The 15680-nt window shown below is 22.1% G+C and overlaps 1 protein-coding gene and 1 long non-coding RNA gene across 2 annotated transcripts; both read right to left on the bottom strand.

The window, feature by feature from the left end:
- Positions 1-5005: 5005 nt before the first annotated feature.
- Positions 5006-9453, bottom strand: LOC128956537 (mucin-22-like). The gene is made up of 17 exons (XM_054302261.1): positions 9398-9453; positions 8404-9307; positions 8217-8306; positions 7975-8130; positions 7799-7900; positions 7562-7720; positions 7386-7487; positions 7138-7305; positions 6948-7055; positions 6705-6860; positions 6530-6631; positions 6280-6450; positions 6144-6217; positions 5875-6025; positions 5613-5810; positions 5252-5457; positions 5006-5142 (listed from the first exon to the last, which is right to left on the bottom strand). The coding sequence occupies exons 2-17, from the start codon at positions 9255-9257 to the stop codon at positions 5006-5008; spliced, it is 2934 nt and encodes a 977-aa protein (XP_054158236.1). The 5' UTR covers positions 9258-9307; positions 9398-9453.
- A 39-nt stretch (positions 9454-9492) lies between these two features.
- LOC128956036 (uncharacterized) lies at positions 9493-10362 on the bottom strand. The gene is made up of 3 exons (XR_008484502.1): positions 10285-10362; positions 10078-10161; positions 9493-9640 (listed from the first exon to the last, which is right to left on the bottom strand). It is a non-coding gene; the product is annotated as an uncharacterized LOC128956036 (long non-coding RNA).
- Positions 10363-15680: the final 5318 nt, after the last annotated feature.

Here is a 15680-nt window from a genome sequence, read left to right as displayed (position 1 = left end):
TTTTGGATACAATAACAAACTATATTTATGGTTTGTTTACATTTTTGAATACAATAATAAACTATTTTTATGGTTTGTTTACRTTTTTGAATACAATAACAAATATATTTATGGTTTGTTTACATTTTTGGATACAATAATAAACTATTTTTATGGTTTGTTTACATTTTTGGATACAATAACAAACTATTTTTAAGGTTTGTTTACATTTTTGAATACAATAACAAACTATTTTTAAGGTTTGTTTACATTTTTGAATACAATAACAAACTATTTTTAAGGTTTGTTTACATTTTTGAATACAATAACAAACTATTTTTAAGGTTTGTTTACATTTTTGAATACAATAACAAACTATTTTTATGGTTTGTTTACATTTTTGAATACAATAACAAACTATTTTTATGGTTTGTTTACATTTTTGGATACAATAACAAACTATTTATATGTTTTGTTTACAAGTAGTTATACAGTAGGGTRGTTTGTTTACGAGTAGTTATAAAGTAGGGTAGTTTGTTTACGATTTTGAATACAATAACAAACTATTTTTATGGTTTGTTTACATTTTTTAATACAAAAGCAAACTATTTTTATGGTTTGTTTACATTTTTGTAAACAAATATAAACTATTTATATGTTTTGTTTACAAGTAGTTATACAGTAGGGTAGTTTGTTTACGAGTAGTTATAAAGTAGGGTAGTTTGTTTACATTTTTGAATACAATAACAAACTATTTTTAAGGTTTGTTTACATTTTTGAATACAATAACAAACTATTTTTATGGTTTGTTTACATTTTTGAATACAATAACAAACTATTTATATGTTTTGTTTACAAGTAGTTATACAGTAGGGTAGTTTGTTTACGAGTAGTTATAAAGTAGGGTTAGTTTGTTTACATTTTTTAATACAATAACAAACTATTTTTATGGTTTGTTTACATTTTTTAATACAATAATAAACTATTTTTATGGTTTGTTTACATTTTTGAATACAATAACAAACTATTTTTTTAAGGTTTGTTTACATTTTTGAATACAATAACAAACTATTTTTATGGTTTACATTTTTGGATACAATAACAAACTATTTTTAAGGTTTGTTAACATTTTTGAATACAATAACAAACTATTTTTAAGGTTTGTTTACATTTTTGAATACAATAACAAACTATTTTTAAGGTTTTTTTTACATTTTTGGATACAATAACAAACTATTTTTATGGTTTGTTTACATTTTTGAATACAATAACAAACTATTTTTATGGTTTGTTTACATTTTTGGATACAATAACAAACTATTTTTATGGTTTGTTTACATTTTTGGATACAATAACAAACTATTTTTATGGTTTGTTTACATTTTTGGATACAATAACAAACTATTTTTATGGTTTGTTTACATTTTTGTAAACAAATATAAACTATTTATTTATTATTATTTAAAAAGTAGATTATTTATAATGAAGTTATTACTATTTATAATAATTTTAAGTAAAATATATGTTATTTAGATGTAGTAATTGTGTTTAATAATCTAAAAAATAAAGTAATTTACTATTAGTACTGTATAAGTCAAGTAATTTAATAGTAAAATTAATTAAGTATAAGTAATTTTTAATAAAAATATAATCAATATAATAGCATTAATAATAAATATTTAAAAATATACTTATTTTATAATTATTTATAGTAATTATTAGTTAGATTTAAACTATGTAGTTGAAGTAATAGTATTAATTAATTAATAATTAATAAAATATAATCATTCTATTATCATTAGTAGTTCTTAAAGTATAATAATAATTAACATAACAGTAATTGCATATCAGTAATTAGTAAATATAAGTCAAATATTAGAAATATTTAATAAATTAACAATGTACTAATAATTTTTATTAAAATATAAGGATTATATTAATATTATTGATTTTTTAAAATAAATATAGAAAATTTATTAGTATTTAAAAGATTAATATAAATAAAATATAAGATAACTTAAAAATGTATTAGTAACTTTAATTAAATAGAGACTATATTAGTAATTATTATTGAAATGTAAACATTATCTTAATATTTTTAGTAGTATATTGAAAAATATAGAGACTGTAGTAGTAATATTTAATAAAAATTTATTAAAATATAAGTATTGCAATGGAATAATTAATATTTATTAAATAAATGTAAAATATTAGTATTAAATGATTATAATTATAATATAATAAGAATAAGAATTGTAAGTTATCTTTAATAAAATATAAACATTATTATAGTAAAATTAATAAATATTAGTCTAAAATAAGTTTTAGTAAAATACATGTGTTTTATTGTTAGTATATATATTTATAAATGAAATACATTTGGCATTATTATAGTATTCTTTTATATATAAATAATGAATTATAAGCAATTTAGTACGAATCTAAATTATTATTAATAAAATATACACACAATAGTAGAATTTATAATAATTTTAAGTAAATATATAGAATGTATCAAAAATTTATAACTTTATTACTTTATTGTAAGCAATGTAGTATAAGTAATAGGAATTAAAAGCTTAGTAGTTTTTATAATAATAGTATTTATTGCTAATGAAATATGGTATATATAGTAATAGTAATAGTAGTAGTAATTATTAATGAAATAAAAGAAATGTAGTAGTAGTTTTATTATTAATGAAATAAGCTATTTAGTAGTAGTAGTAGTAGAAGTAGTTGTAATTATTAATCAATTATGCAATAGAAGTATTATTAGTACTATATTAAATTTAAAATTAGAAAGTGATGACCGTGATGGTCATTAGGATGTCGTCATCGTTAATTCCAATGTCACATTATTTATGTGAGTACCTTATCAAAGTGACGTCATTCTTATAGGACTTGAATGACCTTGACGACCTTGGGGCGTGGCTTAGAGGTCAAGTTCAAGGTCAATCAGCACCTTTATCTACTACTATTTTGTTTCAATATTATTGTTTATATGCAAAAATATTTTTTCATTTATATACATTAAATGATTTATGAAAATAATTTAAATATAATTAATTTTTTTCTATTATTTTTATTATCGATTTAATTTCAAACATTTAATAATTAAAAATCCAATAAACATTTTAATTGTTTTATGAAAATGATTAAAATTTCATATATATACAGTATATACTGTAAATATATTTAATTTGGATAATTAAAAWATATATATATATATATATATATATATATACAGTAACTGCTAATATATCAAACAATATATATTGATCTTACGGTATATTAACAAATAATATCATATATAAGTTATTGATTGAAAAAAATAAATTAATAATTAATTTTTTTTATAAAATTTTAATTCTAAATAATTTTTATATAATTACTTAATTACTAAYTAACAGTATTACCACTTTTATCGCATATAATATCAATATATACTATAAATAAATACTTTAAAAATTATTATAAAAATTATTTTTTAAATTTTAACTCTAAATAATTTTTATATAATTAATTAAATACTAACTAACAGTATTACCAGTTTTATCGCATATAATATCAATATATACTGTATATATATATACTAAAAAATAAATACTTATAAAATATATTATTATAAAAATTATTATTTTTTTACAAAAAAATTTATTTATTATTTTACAAAAAATCCAACTCTTCTCTACGTTTTGCCATCAAATTGATCCAACTTTCGGCCACTCCTTCGTTAATCATTGTCACCTTCAGCTGATCGCATACTTCGCACAACTGGTCGACCAGATCTGTACCGTCGGCTGAGGCTTTCCATTCTTTCGGYGATTTGGACATCAATTTCGAGACGGCGGCCACCAATTGGACGCCTTCCTGGGCCAAGATATCGCTAYCGATCAGCGCTTCYTTCAAYTGCAGCCGTAGACTACCGACAGATGTTTCGATGGCCCGTCGGACGGCTCTCAATGCACCGATAGTATCGTTAACCGAGACGGTCAGCGACGGTAGATAACGTTTATCAGTGATGTCAATACTTTCGACCATTTGYARGGAAACATTGGCCATCTGTACGTAATTGTTGGCCATTTTTTTCGKGCGGCCACCAATGCGGCCGGCGATGTCTTCTTATGTTTSGTTAGTTTGTCGATATGTTTCAGATCCTGAAGTACGACATTCTTCATGATATGATAGAGTCGGCGGATGAAGTCCAGCAGCGATCGTCTCATCAACGATGGCATCAATTTGCTGCCACCTATACCACCAGCACCGCCGACACCACCACCGATGATACTGTTACTCAGTTTATTGATTTTTGTCTTCAGCTTATCTATAATATTGTTATTATTGTCTTTGTTGGCGATATTATCATTAGTTTCTKGTAWTTKWTTWTCAGTTTGTTTTTGTTGTTTGTTTTGATTAAATAATTTCTTTAACTTTTCAAACTTGCTTTGAGGCTCTGTTGTTGTTGTTGTCGATGTTGTGGTAGTATTTCCATCAGCGCTTCCGCCGTCATCGTCAGCGACGACAATGTCATCAACTGATACGTTATGTAACGATTCCGCATTAGTCGTTGAATTACTATTATATATATATATATATATATATATATATATACAGTATTGTTATTATTTAGGTGGCGAAAAAAATTTCATAATTAAATAAAAGTATATATATATACAGTATATCAGTGTTAAGCATTGGGGGGGGGGGGGGGAAGGTCGAAAATACCCACCCCTAAGATCAAAATTTTTAAAAATTATTTATATTTTGAGAAAATTTATCTAGTTTTCCTGGGAATTTATACGGGAATATTCGGGAATTTTCTAATGACACCCCCTTGATTTTTTTTTTGAAAAAATTGCTGTTTAAAAATCCAATAAAAATCTACCACCCCCCCCTCCCATAAAATCCAAAACCTTGCTTAACCCTGATATATATATATAATTATAATTATTATTATTAGGTGGAGAAAAAAATCTCTTAATGAAAGTATATATWTATATATATATAATAATTAATTATTAATAATTTACTGGTTTAGGGCATTGATGTCGTTATGTATATCATTGTYTAAATGATGACTTTTATTTGATGACTTGTCGCCGATTATGGCCATAATATTTGATTCATCGGTAGTAGTAGTCATTGTTTTAATGTCTATTTTAGCTATAATTTTTGTTTTTTATAATAAATTATCATAAAAATTATTAATAATTAAAATAATTATCAAAAAAAAAATTATATATAAATATATTTAACATTAATTCATACATACTTTCCGTTGTTTTAGTCGTCGACTCTTCAGCTGATGTTTTAGTCGACTCTTCAGCTGATGTTTTAGTCGACTCTTGAGTTAACTCTTCAGTTGAGTCTTCAGTTGATTCGTGACTAAACTCTTCGGTTGAGATTTCAGTCGTTATTTCAATTGACTCTTCAATTGACTCTACAGTTGAATCATCTGTCGAAATGGTTTTAGATTTTCTGAGAGTTATAATAATAATAATAATAATAATAATAATTATAAGTGTATTATTATATCAACAACAAAAAAATCATTTGATTTTTTATATATATATAAAAATAACTAATTATATACAATATTATTAGTATTATTATTATTATTAATTATAACACACTTTTTACTTTTTAGTCCAACAATAGCTGTTATATCTGTAAGATCTGTAATATCTTCAATACCTTCGCCGGTATCGGTGTTGTCGTCATCGGAAGTGCTATAACTTCTTATGGATTTTTTCTTCATTTTAACAATAAATTCAGTTTCATCTGTCGTTGTTGTCGTTGTTGTCATCAGTGGTTCAATAGTTGTTAAGTCTCTAAAAACAAAAGAAAAAAAATATAATTTTTTTTAATTAAATTAATTTTTTTAGTTTAGTTTACTGTTGACTGTCCTCACGGTTGTTGTTGTCGTCTTCGTCGTCATCATCGGTGGTCTTATCATAGCCTGAATGTCTTTTTCTTGACTTTTTCTTCACTAAAGCTATTATAAGACTTGTCTGATCTGTTGTTGTGGTGGTTATCTCATCGATGGCTAAAAATATATTATTTTATAAAAATTAATTAATTATCATATTTTTTGTGTACATTTTAAATGATATATACAATAGAAATACAAACAAACAAAAATTAAAAACTTAAAAAATATATACAATTTGTCAATTGATTTGTCGATAAATCTGTTATCAATGTTTCACTGGTTTTTATTGTTGTTGTTATTAAATCTCTAAATAAAAATAAAATTATAAATATTTTTGTTGATAACTAATATGTTTTTTCTGTTTTTACTGTTTATCATCAATGGCTGTAATATCATCAACGATATCACTTCCGGTTTGATTTTCTACTGATTTTTTCACGACTACTGCCATAAAACCATTTGTCTCATCAGTTGCTGTTGTTATCATCGGTTCAATTGTTGGTGTCTTTGTTGTTGTCGTTGTTGTTGTTGTTGTCTCACTAAATATACACAAAAAAAATATTAAATCAATTATTTAATAATTTTTTTTTTGAAATAAAATTTTAATTAATTAATTACTCTTCGCTATCAGTAATTAAATAATTTTTTAGTGATTTCTTCTTTTTCGTCGTTAAGATACCACTGATGTCTGACGACTCATCTGTTGGTGTTGTTATGTCTCTAAAAAATATGTATATTTTTTGTATAAAATTTTTTTTTGATAACTAATATAAGTTTTGTCTGTGTTTTTTACTGTTTATCATCAATGGTTGTAATATCATCAACGATATCACTTCCAGTTTGATTTTCCACTGATTTTTTTACGACTACAGCCATAAAACCATTTGTCTCATCAGTTGCTGTTGTTATCATCGGTTCAATTGTTGGTGACTTTGTTGTTGATGTCTCACTAAATATGCAAAAAATATTATTAAATTAATTATTTAGTATTTTTTAAAAAATAAAATTTTAATTAATTAATTAATTAATTAATTACTCTTCGCTTTCAGTAATTAAGTAATTTTTTAGTGATTTCTTCTTCTTCTTCTTCATTGTTAAGACACCACTGATGTCTGATGACTCATCTGTTGGTGTTGTTATGTCTCTAAAATAATATATATTTTTTAATACAATTTAATTATTTTAATTTTTATTATCATATTATAAGTTTTGTATGTGTTTTTTACTGTTTATCATCAATGGTTGTAATATCATCAACGATATCACTTCCGGTTTGATTTTCTACTGATTTTTTCACGACTACTGCCATAAAACCATTTGTCTCATCAGTTGCTGTTGTTATCATCGGTTCAATTGTTGGTGTCTTTGTTGTTGTTGTTGTTGTTGTTGTCTCACTAAATATACTCAAAAAAAATATTAAATCAATTATTTAATAATTTTTTTTTTTGAAATAAAATTTTAATTAATTAATTACTCTTCGCTATCAGTAATTAAATAATTTTTTAGTGATTTCTTCTTTTTCGTCGTTAAGATACCACTGATGTCTGACGACTCATCTGTTGGTGTTGTTATGTCTCTAAAAAATATGTATATTTTTTGTATAAAAATTTTTTTTTGATAACTAATATAAGTTTTGTCTGTGTTTTTTACTGTTTATCATCAATGGTTGTAATATCATCAACGATATCACTTCCGGTTTGATTTTCCACTGATTTTTTCACGACTACAGCCATAAAACCATTTGTCTCATCAGTTGCTGTTGTTATCATCGGTTCAATTGTTGGTGTCTTTGTTGTTGTTGTTGTCTCACTAAATATACTCAAAAAAAATATTAAATCAATTATTTAATAATTTTTTTTTGAAATAAAATTTTAATTAATTAATTACTCTTCGCTATCAGTAATTAAATAATTTTTTAGTGATTTCTTCTTTTTCGTCGTTAAGATACCACTGATGTCTGACGACTCATCTGTTGGTGTTGTTATGTCTCTAAAAAATATGTATATTTTTTGTATAAAAATTTTTTTTTGATAACTAATATAAGTTTTGTCTGTGTTTTTTACTGTTCAATATCAGTGGCTGTAATATCATCAACGATATCACTTCCGGTTTGATTTTCCACCGATTTTTTCACGACTACTGCCATAAAACCATTTGTCTCATCAGTTGCTGTTGTTATCAGCGATTCAATTGTTGTTGTCGTTGTTGTTGATGTCTCACTAAATATACACAAAAAAATTATTTTAAATCAATTATTTAGTAATTTTTTTTGGTTGAAATAAATTTTTTTAAATTAATTAATTACTGTTCACTAATTAAGTAATTTTCTAGTGATTTCTTCTTTGTTAAGACACCACTGATGTCTGATGACTGATCTGTTGTTGTTGTTATGTCTCTAAAAGTATATATATTTAAAAAAAAATTTAAAAAAATTATTTTATTATCTATATATTAATATACTTTATATTATATAATATTAATAATTTTCTTACTGTTCACTACTGACTGTCACTGTGGTATTGATGTCACTCTCACTGTCACTGTTTGACTGTTTTTCCACTGATTTCTTCTTGTTTTCAGCCATAAGATCGGACACTTCTGCTGTTGTCGACTCAGTTGTCGACAATTCTTCAGAATTTGTTATATCTGTCGACAATTCTTGAGTTGTTGTTATTTCTGTTGTTATTATATCTGTCGACAATTCTTTAGTTTTTCCTATACCTGCAGATAATTCTTCAGATTTTGTTATATCTGCCRACAATTCTTCAGTTGTTATTTCTGTCGACAATTCTTCAGTTGTTGTCATATCTGTCGATAATTCTTCAGTTGTTGTTATACTTGCAGACAATTCTTCAGTTGTTGTTATATCTGCCGACAATTCTTCAGTTTTTCTTATATCTGCCAACAATTCTTCAGTTGTTGTCATATCTGTCGATAATTCTTCAGTTGTTGTTATACTTGCAGACAATTCTTCAGTTGTTGTTATATCTGCCGACAATTCTTCAGTTTTTCTTATATCTGCCAACAATTCTTCAGTTGTTGTCATATCTGTCGATAATTCTTCAGTTGTTGTTATACTTGCAGACAATTCTTCAGTTGTTGTTATATCTGCCGACAATTCTTCAGTTTTTCTTATATCTGCCAACAATTCTTCAGTTGTTGTCATATCTGTCGATAATTCTTCAGTTGTTGTTATACTTGCAGACAATTCTTCAGTTGTTGTTATATCTGCCGACAATTCTTCAGTTTTTCTTATATCTGCCAACAATTCTTCAGTTGTTGTCATATCTGTCGATAATTCTTCAGTTGTTGTTATACTTGCAGACAATTCTTCAGTTGTTGTCATATCTGTCGACAATTTCTCAGTTGTTGTCAACTCTTTTCCAGTCGAAGATTCTGTTGAAGAGTTTTTTTCTTCAATTAGTTAATTAAATACAGTTTTTTTTAAAATTAATTTTATTTATATAAAAAAAAAATTATAAATACTTTTGGTAATTGATTTTGCACCAAGTTCAATATAATCAGTACTACTACTACTACTACTAGTAGTAGTAGTAGTAGTTGTCACCAATTTATCATCAATTGAATCGATTGTCAGACAATCTGATGAAACAATTGTCGACGACTTTATACTACTATAGCAGTCCTCCCCCTCCTGATTGTTGCAACCGTTATCATTGAATATATCAATCACTGGTATATCATTGATATTATTATTATTATTTATCCCTTTTATTTAACAAACAAAACAAAAACAATTAAACAAAACAAAAAAGTTTACTTATCTATGGATGAACAGTTAGGTTTAAAATTTAATGGTATATATATACAGATATATATATATATATATATATATATATATATATATCCAGATATTATACAGATATATATATATATCCAGATATTATACAGATATATATATATAGATATATATATATATATCCAGATATTATACAGATATTATACAGATATTATACAGATATATATACAGATATATATATATATATATATATATATATATATAGATATATATACACAGATATATATATAGATATATATACACAGATATATATACACAGATATATATACAGATATATATACACAGATATATATATACAGATATATATATATATATATATATATATATATATATATTGTTTGCTAACCGTTTGAATATCTATAATCAATGATATCATTGTCATCAATCATCCTGTCCTCCAGTGTTTCCTGTCGATAGCCATATACCTGAGCTAATTAGGATAGCATATAATTATTTTTTTTATAATAATTATCTTTATTGTTTTGTAATATATCTAATTTATTTTTTAAAATAGCAAATAATATATATATATATATCTATTAAATACCGATACCTATCGTAAACATTAATGTAGTTATTGTGCATTTTATCAATAAATGTTTTGAATGCATGACTTGATTTGAAAAAAATTACAGACATTATTATTATTATTATTATTTATATTTATATATACGATATATATATATATATACAGTATATTACGAGTATATGTAATTAAAATTATATATTAAGTCACATGACTTTTAGTTGAAAAAGTATTTATTTAATTACATATTTTTTTTAATTACATTTTTAATAAAGTAATAATAATAATATTGCTATACTTAAAGTTACTATAATTATTTAATAATAAAAAAATATTGTACAGTATAATACAGTATAGTAGTTTTAATTATAAAAATAATCTATTATTTTAATTACTATTAAATTAAAATATTTATAATAATATAATTTAGTATTTTAATATTGAATATCCATTTTATTTTTATTTTTGCAATAATAATATATATTTATTAATTATTTATTATATAGCAATACATATATTTAATCATTCAATGAAATTATTCAAATATATAATATTTTAGTAAAATTTATGTTAATTAAATGATTTTATTACTTAATATATTTTTTTAATATTATGATTAATATTATTGTTATAATTGTTGTTTGAATTTAATGATTATTGTATAAAATAAATGATTAAATAAATCTATTTAAAATAAACTAAAAATAAAATCAATTTATCGGTTTTCAGTTATAAGTTTATATATTAAATCAATGTATTGTACCGTAGAGTACAGTATCATAAAAAAATGTAACTTTATTTTTACATAATATTATAATTTTTTATTCAATGAATTTATTGTTTGATATTCAAAAAATACTAATCATATGATAATAGAAAATATAAATCTAAAAGTATTATTATTATAAAAATAATTATTATAAATAAAATAATAACTATTTATATAAATCCTATAAATATCTTGTATAATAATTTTTTATTTACTACTATTACTAATATTATTATTTTTTTGCATTACTTTTTAAAATAAAACATACTATTTATTTAAATTTAAATTAATTAAATAAATTTTATTATTAATATATATATATATATATATAGTATATATATATCATATAATAAATAATGGGTTATTTTGAACGTCATGCCCGACCATTATTTAATAAATTTTCAATTGAATGGATAACATATGAAAATTATAATATCGATGAAATTTGCGGCAAACATATTGAATGTATAGATAATATAGCTGTCGGTGCAATGGCCAGACATGATGTATGATATTATTATTATTATATTTTTTGTTAATATAGAAATAATGCTAAAAGTAATTAATTGCTATATATATATATTTTTCAATTATGTATAATTTTTATTTTTATTTATTTATTTAATTTTTTTTAAATTAAAAAAATAATTTAGCAAGTTCATTTTACATCATTTGATGCAACATTTCTAAAATATTTAATGTGCGAAAACAAATTGAATGTTACAATTGAAAAACATTGTGCCGATGCTATACATGTATGTATTGATAATTAATTAATTAAAAAAATTTTCCCCTTAATAAATAATACTAATTATTATTATTATTATTTTAAAATATTAATAATATTTTGATATTTACTGTATTTAATATTTATTCCCCCTTAATAAATAATACTAATACTAATTATTATTATTATTTTTTTAAAATATTAATAATTAATTTGATATTGATAATTACTGTATTTAATATTTATTTTCCACCCCCTAATAAATAATACTAATTATTATTATTATTATTTAAAAATATTGCTAATAATTTCATATTGATAATTACTGTATTTAATATTTATTTTATATTATATAAAAATTTGTTTTTTTTGTAATAATAAAATTTTAATTACCCCCCCCCACCACCCCCAGGCAAATGGTACTTGTTTATCTACAACAAAATTTAGCCAGTTCAATTATTCAGATACAGATATGATACAGTTTGATGAATATTTTCAAATTGAAATGATTTCAGCATTGATTTATACAGAGGATCGCACATATTTCAGCTATTTTACTATGCTATCAATTACGGTAAATAAATAAAAAAATTAATTATTAAAATATTTATTATATATAATATATATATTAGTCAAATTAACTTATAATAATAATTAACTAATCATTGTCTAACTAAATATATTGTATTGTAAATTAAAATTATAATTTTTTTTAAAAAACACGTTAAAAACAATTATTGTTATATATTATATATATATATGTATATAATTTTTTTAATAATATTATAATTATATAGTATATTATAAATAAAATTTTTTTATTAAATTATTATTATTATTACAGTATTATTATTATTACATTATTATTAATAATACATTATTATTAGTACATTATTATTAGTACATTATTATTAGTATATTATTATTAGTACATTATTATTATTAAAATTATTATTTTTAATTAATTAATTTATTTGTTTTATAGTGTTGGATTATGCTAATAATGTTACAAACAATTTACGCCTATCTAATCAAACTATTATGCAATAATCGTTTAACATTTATTAGTATATTTATGGAGTTTTATCGGACACTATTGAACCAAACGGACGTCCATTTGAAACGGTTTTCCCATTTCAGGACTCAGTTAGTCTACAAACGCCAGGCGCTATACTGTCTGGTATTTCTGTGGATAATTTGTGCCAATTTTATGGCCAAATCCTATTCAAGTGTTTTATTGAACTCGTTTTTCAAACTAAAACCCAACCGATTGGTCGATACATTGGATGATTTGGTAGCCGACGATAGTCTGATGATTGCCGGCCGACCATCGCTGGCCGATCTCAGATCGTTAGACATTAACTTATATGCATCCATATATTTTCGGCTCATACCTTACGAGGAATCCATAGAAATCGATACGAAAACCGGTTATATGGATTGGATTAACAATCAGCTGCTTATGGATCTGTTTAATGGTCGGACGGTTTTGTTGATGTCATCCGAATTGGCACAGATGTATGTCGACTGTTTCCGTGGCTCGCATTTGGTCCGAAGTGATCGGAAATATATGCAAACGTATGGCAATTATCCGGTATCTAAACGTAGCAACTATTGGCCAATCATTAGGAAAATGTATTATAAATTTTATCATTTTTTTTTTGGTGTTGTACTGTATATAGTATTGCAAGTATGGGTATAGATATGGTGTATGTATTTTTTGGGGAATAGTTTTTAGGGTTAGAGACAGGTATTGGAGTTTATATATATATATATATATATTAAATATCTTAATTAAACATACATTCAATTTTTTTGTTGTTGAAAAAATGACCAAGTACATAATTTGTAAAAAAATTGTCATTTTTTAAATTAATTGAAAAATTAACTAGATAATAGTCAACTATTTTCTATGTCGATGCTATATTATCTAATTATAATTTTACTATTAATTAATTAATTTTTTTTAAAAAAAATTGATTAATTAGAATAATGTTGAGTTATTAAATATTATCTATACAAATTATGCCCTTGATCAATTTTAAATTCAATATACAGTATATATGGTTTATCAAGATATTTATTAATATATAAACTAATTGAATGTAATACCTGTCTCTAACCCTAATAGTCTCCCCCAAAATGTATACAACATAGGGTATATATATATACCAATACTTGCAATACTACTGTATATATATATATGTTTATTAAATAATTTTGTTTTTGTTGGTATAAAATTAATATTATATATATATATAATATGCTATATATTTATATATCATAGTATGCATCGATCATTTGAATGTCAACTAATAGGACATCAAACACAGTTGCGATCAATAATATTAAGTCTAATCATTCAAACATATGTTAAGGAAATATTAGATGGAAATGAGTTTCAATTGACTGACATTTCATTAGATGATAATAATATTATAACTTTAGGCGACTTTTATAGGGGATGTCTATCGACTATATTTCTAGGCTATACTATTGCTATGATATTGTTTTTATGGGAATTACGTAAACCTATTTTGCAATTTTATATTAAGTATTTATATATTTTTCATTATTTAAAAAATTAATTAATTCAATAATAAAGTTAATTATAATTTTTTTTTTTGTTGTTGAAAATATCAATATTTAGTTATATATGGCGACGCTATTGTAAAAATATGTTCAAGATAATTTTACAATATATATGTCATAAATTTAATAAATCTACTAATAATAATAATAGTAGTAATTATATAATTAATAAAAATCAATTTGTTGTTATAGATAAACGATATAAAAAACTATTTATTTATAAATAGTTAACTATATTACATAAAAATATTATTATTAACAAATTATTTATTTATTTTTGTGTTTTATTGTATTATCAGTTTTTTGTGTAAAAATATTGTAAATAAAATTGTTATTTATAGTATATTATTGAAAACATTTATATTATTAATATAATGACATTATTGATAAATAAAATATTGTATTTATATCTTGTAATTATTATGTTTACTAATAATAATAATAATAATAATAAAAGTTAAAATATATTAATTGTTTTATATATATATATCGTCAATAAATATTTTACCTAAAAAAAGATAATTATTTATTAGGTACATAAAAATATACATAATATACTGTATCTATATACAGTATATTGTTATATATAAAAAAATTGTTTACTATTTTGCATATATATATTATATGGCTATAAAATCAATAATTTTTATTAATTATTTTCTAACTTAATGCATTAAAAAATATAATATAATATTAATAAATAATTATAATTATTAGTTTTAATATACAGTATAATTTTTTTGTTTTTTGAATAATTTATTATTTTAATTTTTTTTGTCTATCATTTAAATAATTTAAACTATAATTAATATATATTAATATATTATTATATAATTTTCATAGACGTCATATACAGTACATTAATAATAATAATAATAATAATATTTTTAAAAATACTTGTTTTGATGCCAATAATAATATTGTTTTTTTGTGTCTTTACTTTACTTATAATATATTATATATCTGATCATTAAATAAATTATTAAACTGTAAATTAGTTATCAAAATATGTATTATATAATGATTAATATATATATATATTAGATAATACACCTATTATTTTTATATAAAAAAACTAAAAATTAGTATTTTTATTAATATATTAAAATTTATTACTAATTAATCTATTTATTTGGCAATTTTTATTTTGTTAAAATAATATCCAATATATATTTACTAAAATTAAAAAGTCAATTATTGTCTAATTAATTGTATATAACATTATTTTTGTTTAAATTTGTTTATTATTTGTTGTAAATTTTATTTAAATAACAATTTAATTTAATTATTTTCAATAAATAAATATATATTATTTAACATATAAAATTTAAGCAT

The sequence above is a fragment of the Oppia nitens genome, unplaced genomic scaffold (assembly GCF_028296485.1).
Source record: "Oppia nitens isolate AA-2021 unplaced genomic scaffold, nextdenovo-longstitch-racon4-pilon3 scaffold12_pilon_pilon_pilon, whole genome shotgun sequence".
Classification (NCBI taxonomy): domain Eukaryota; kingdom Metazoa; phylum Arthropoda; class Arachnida; order Sarcoptiformes; family Oppiidae; genus Oppia; species Oppia nitens.
This window is presented reverse-complemented; position numbering and strand designations above follow the sequence as displayed.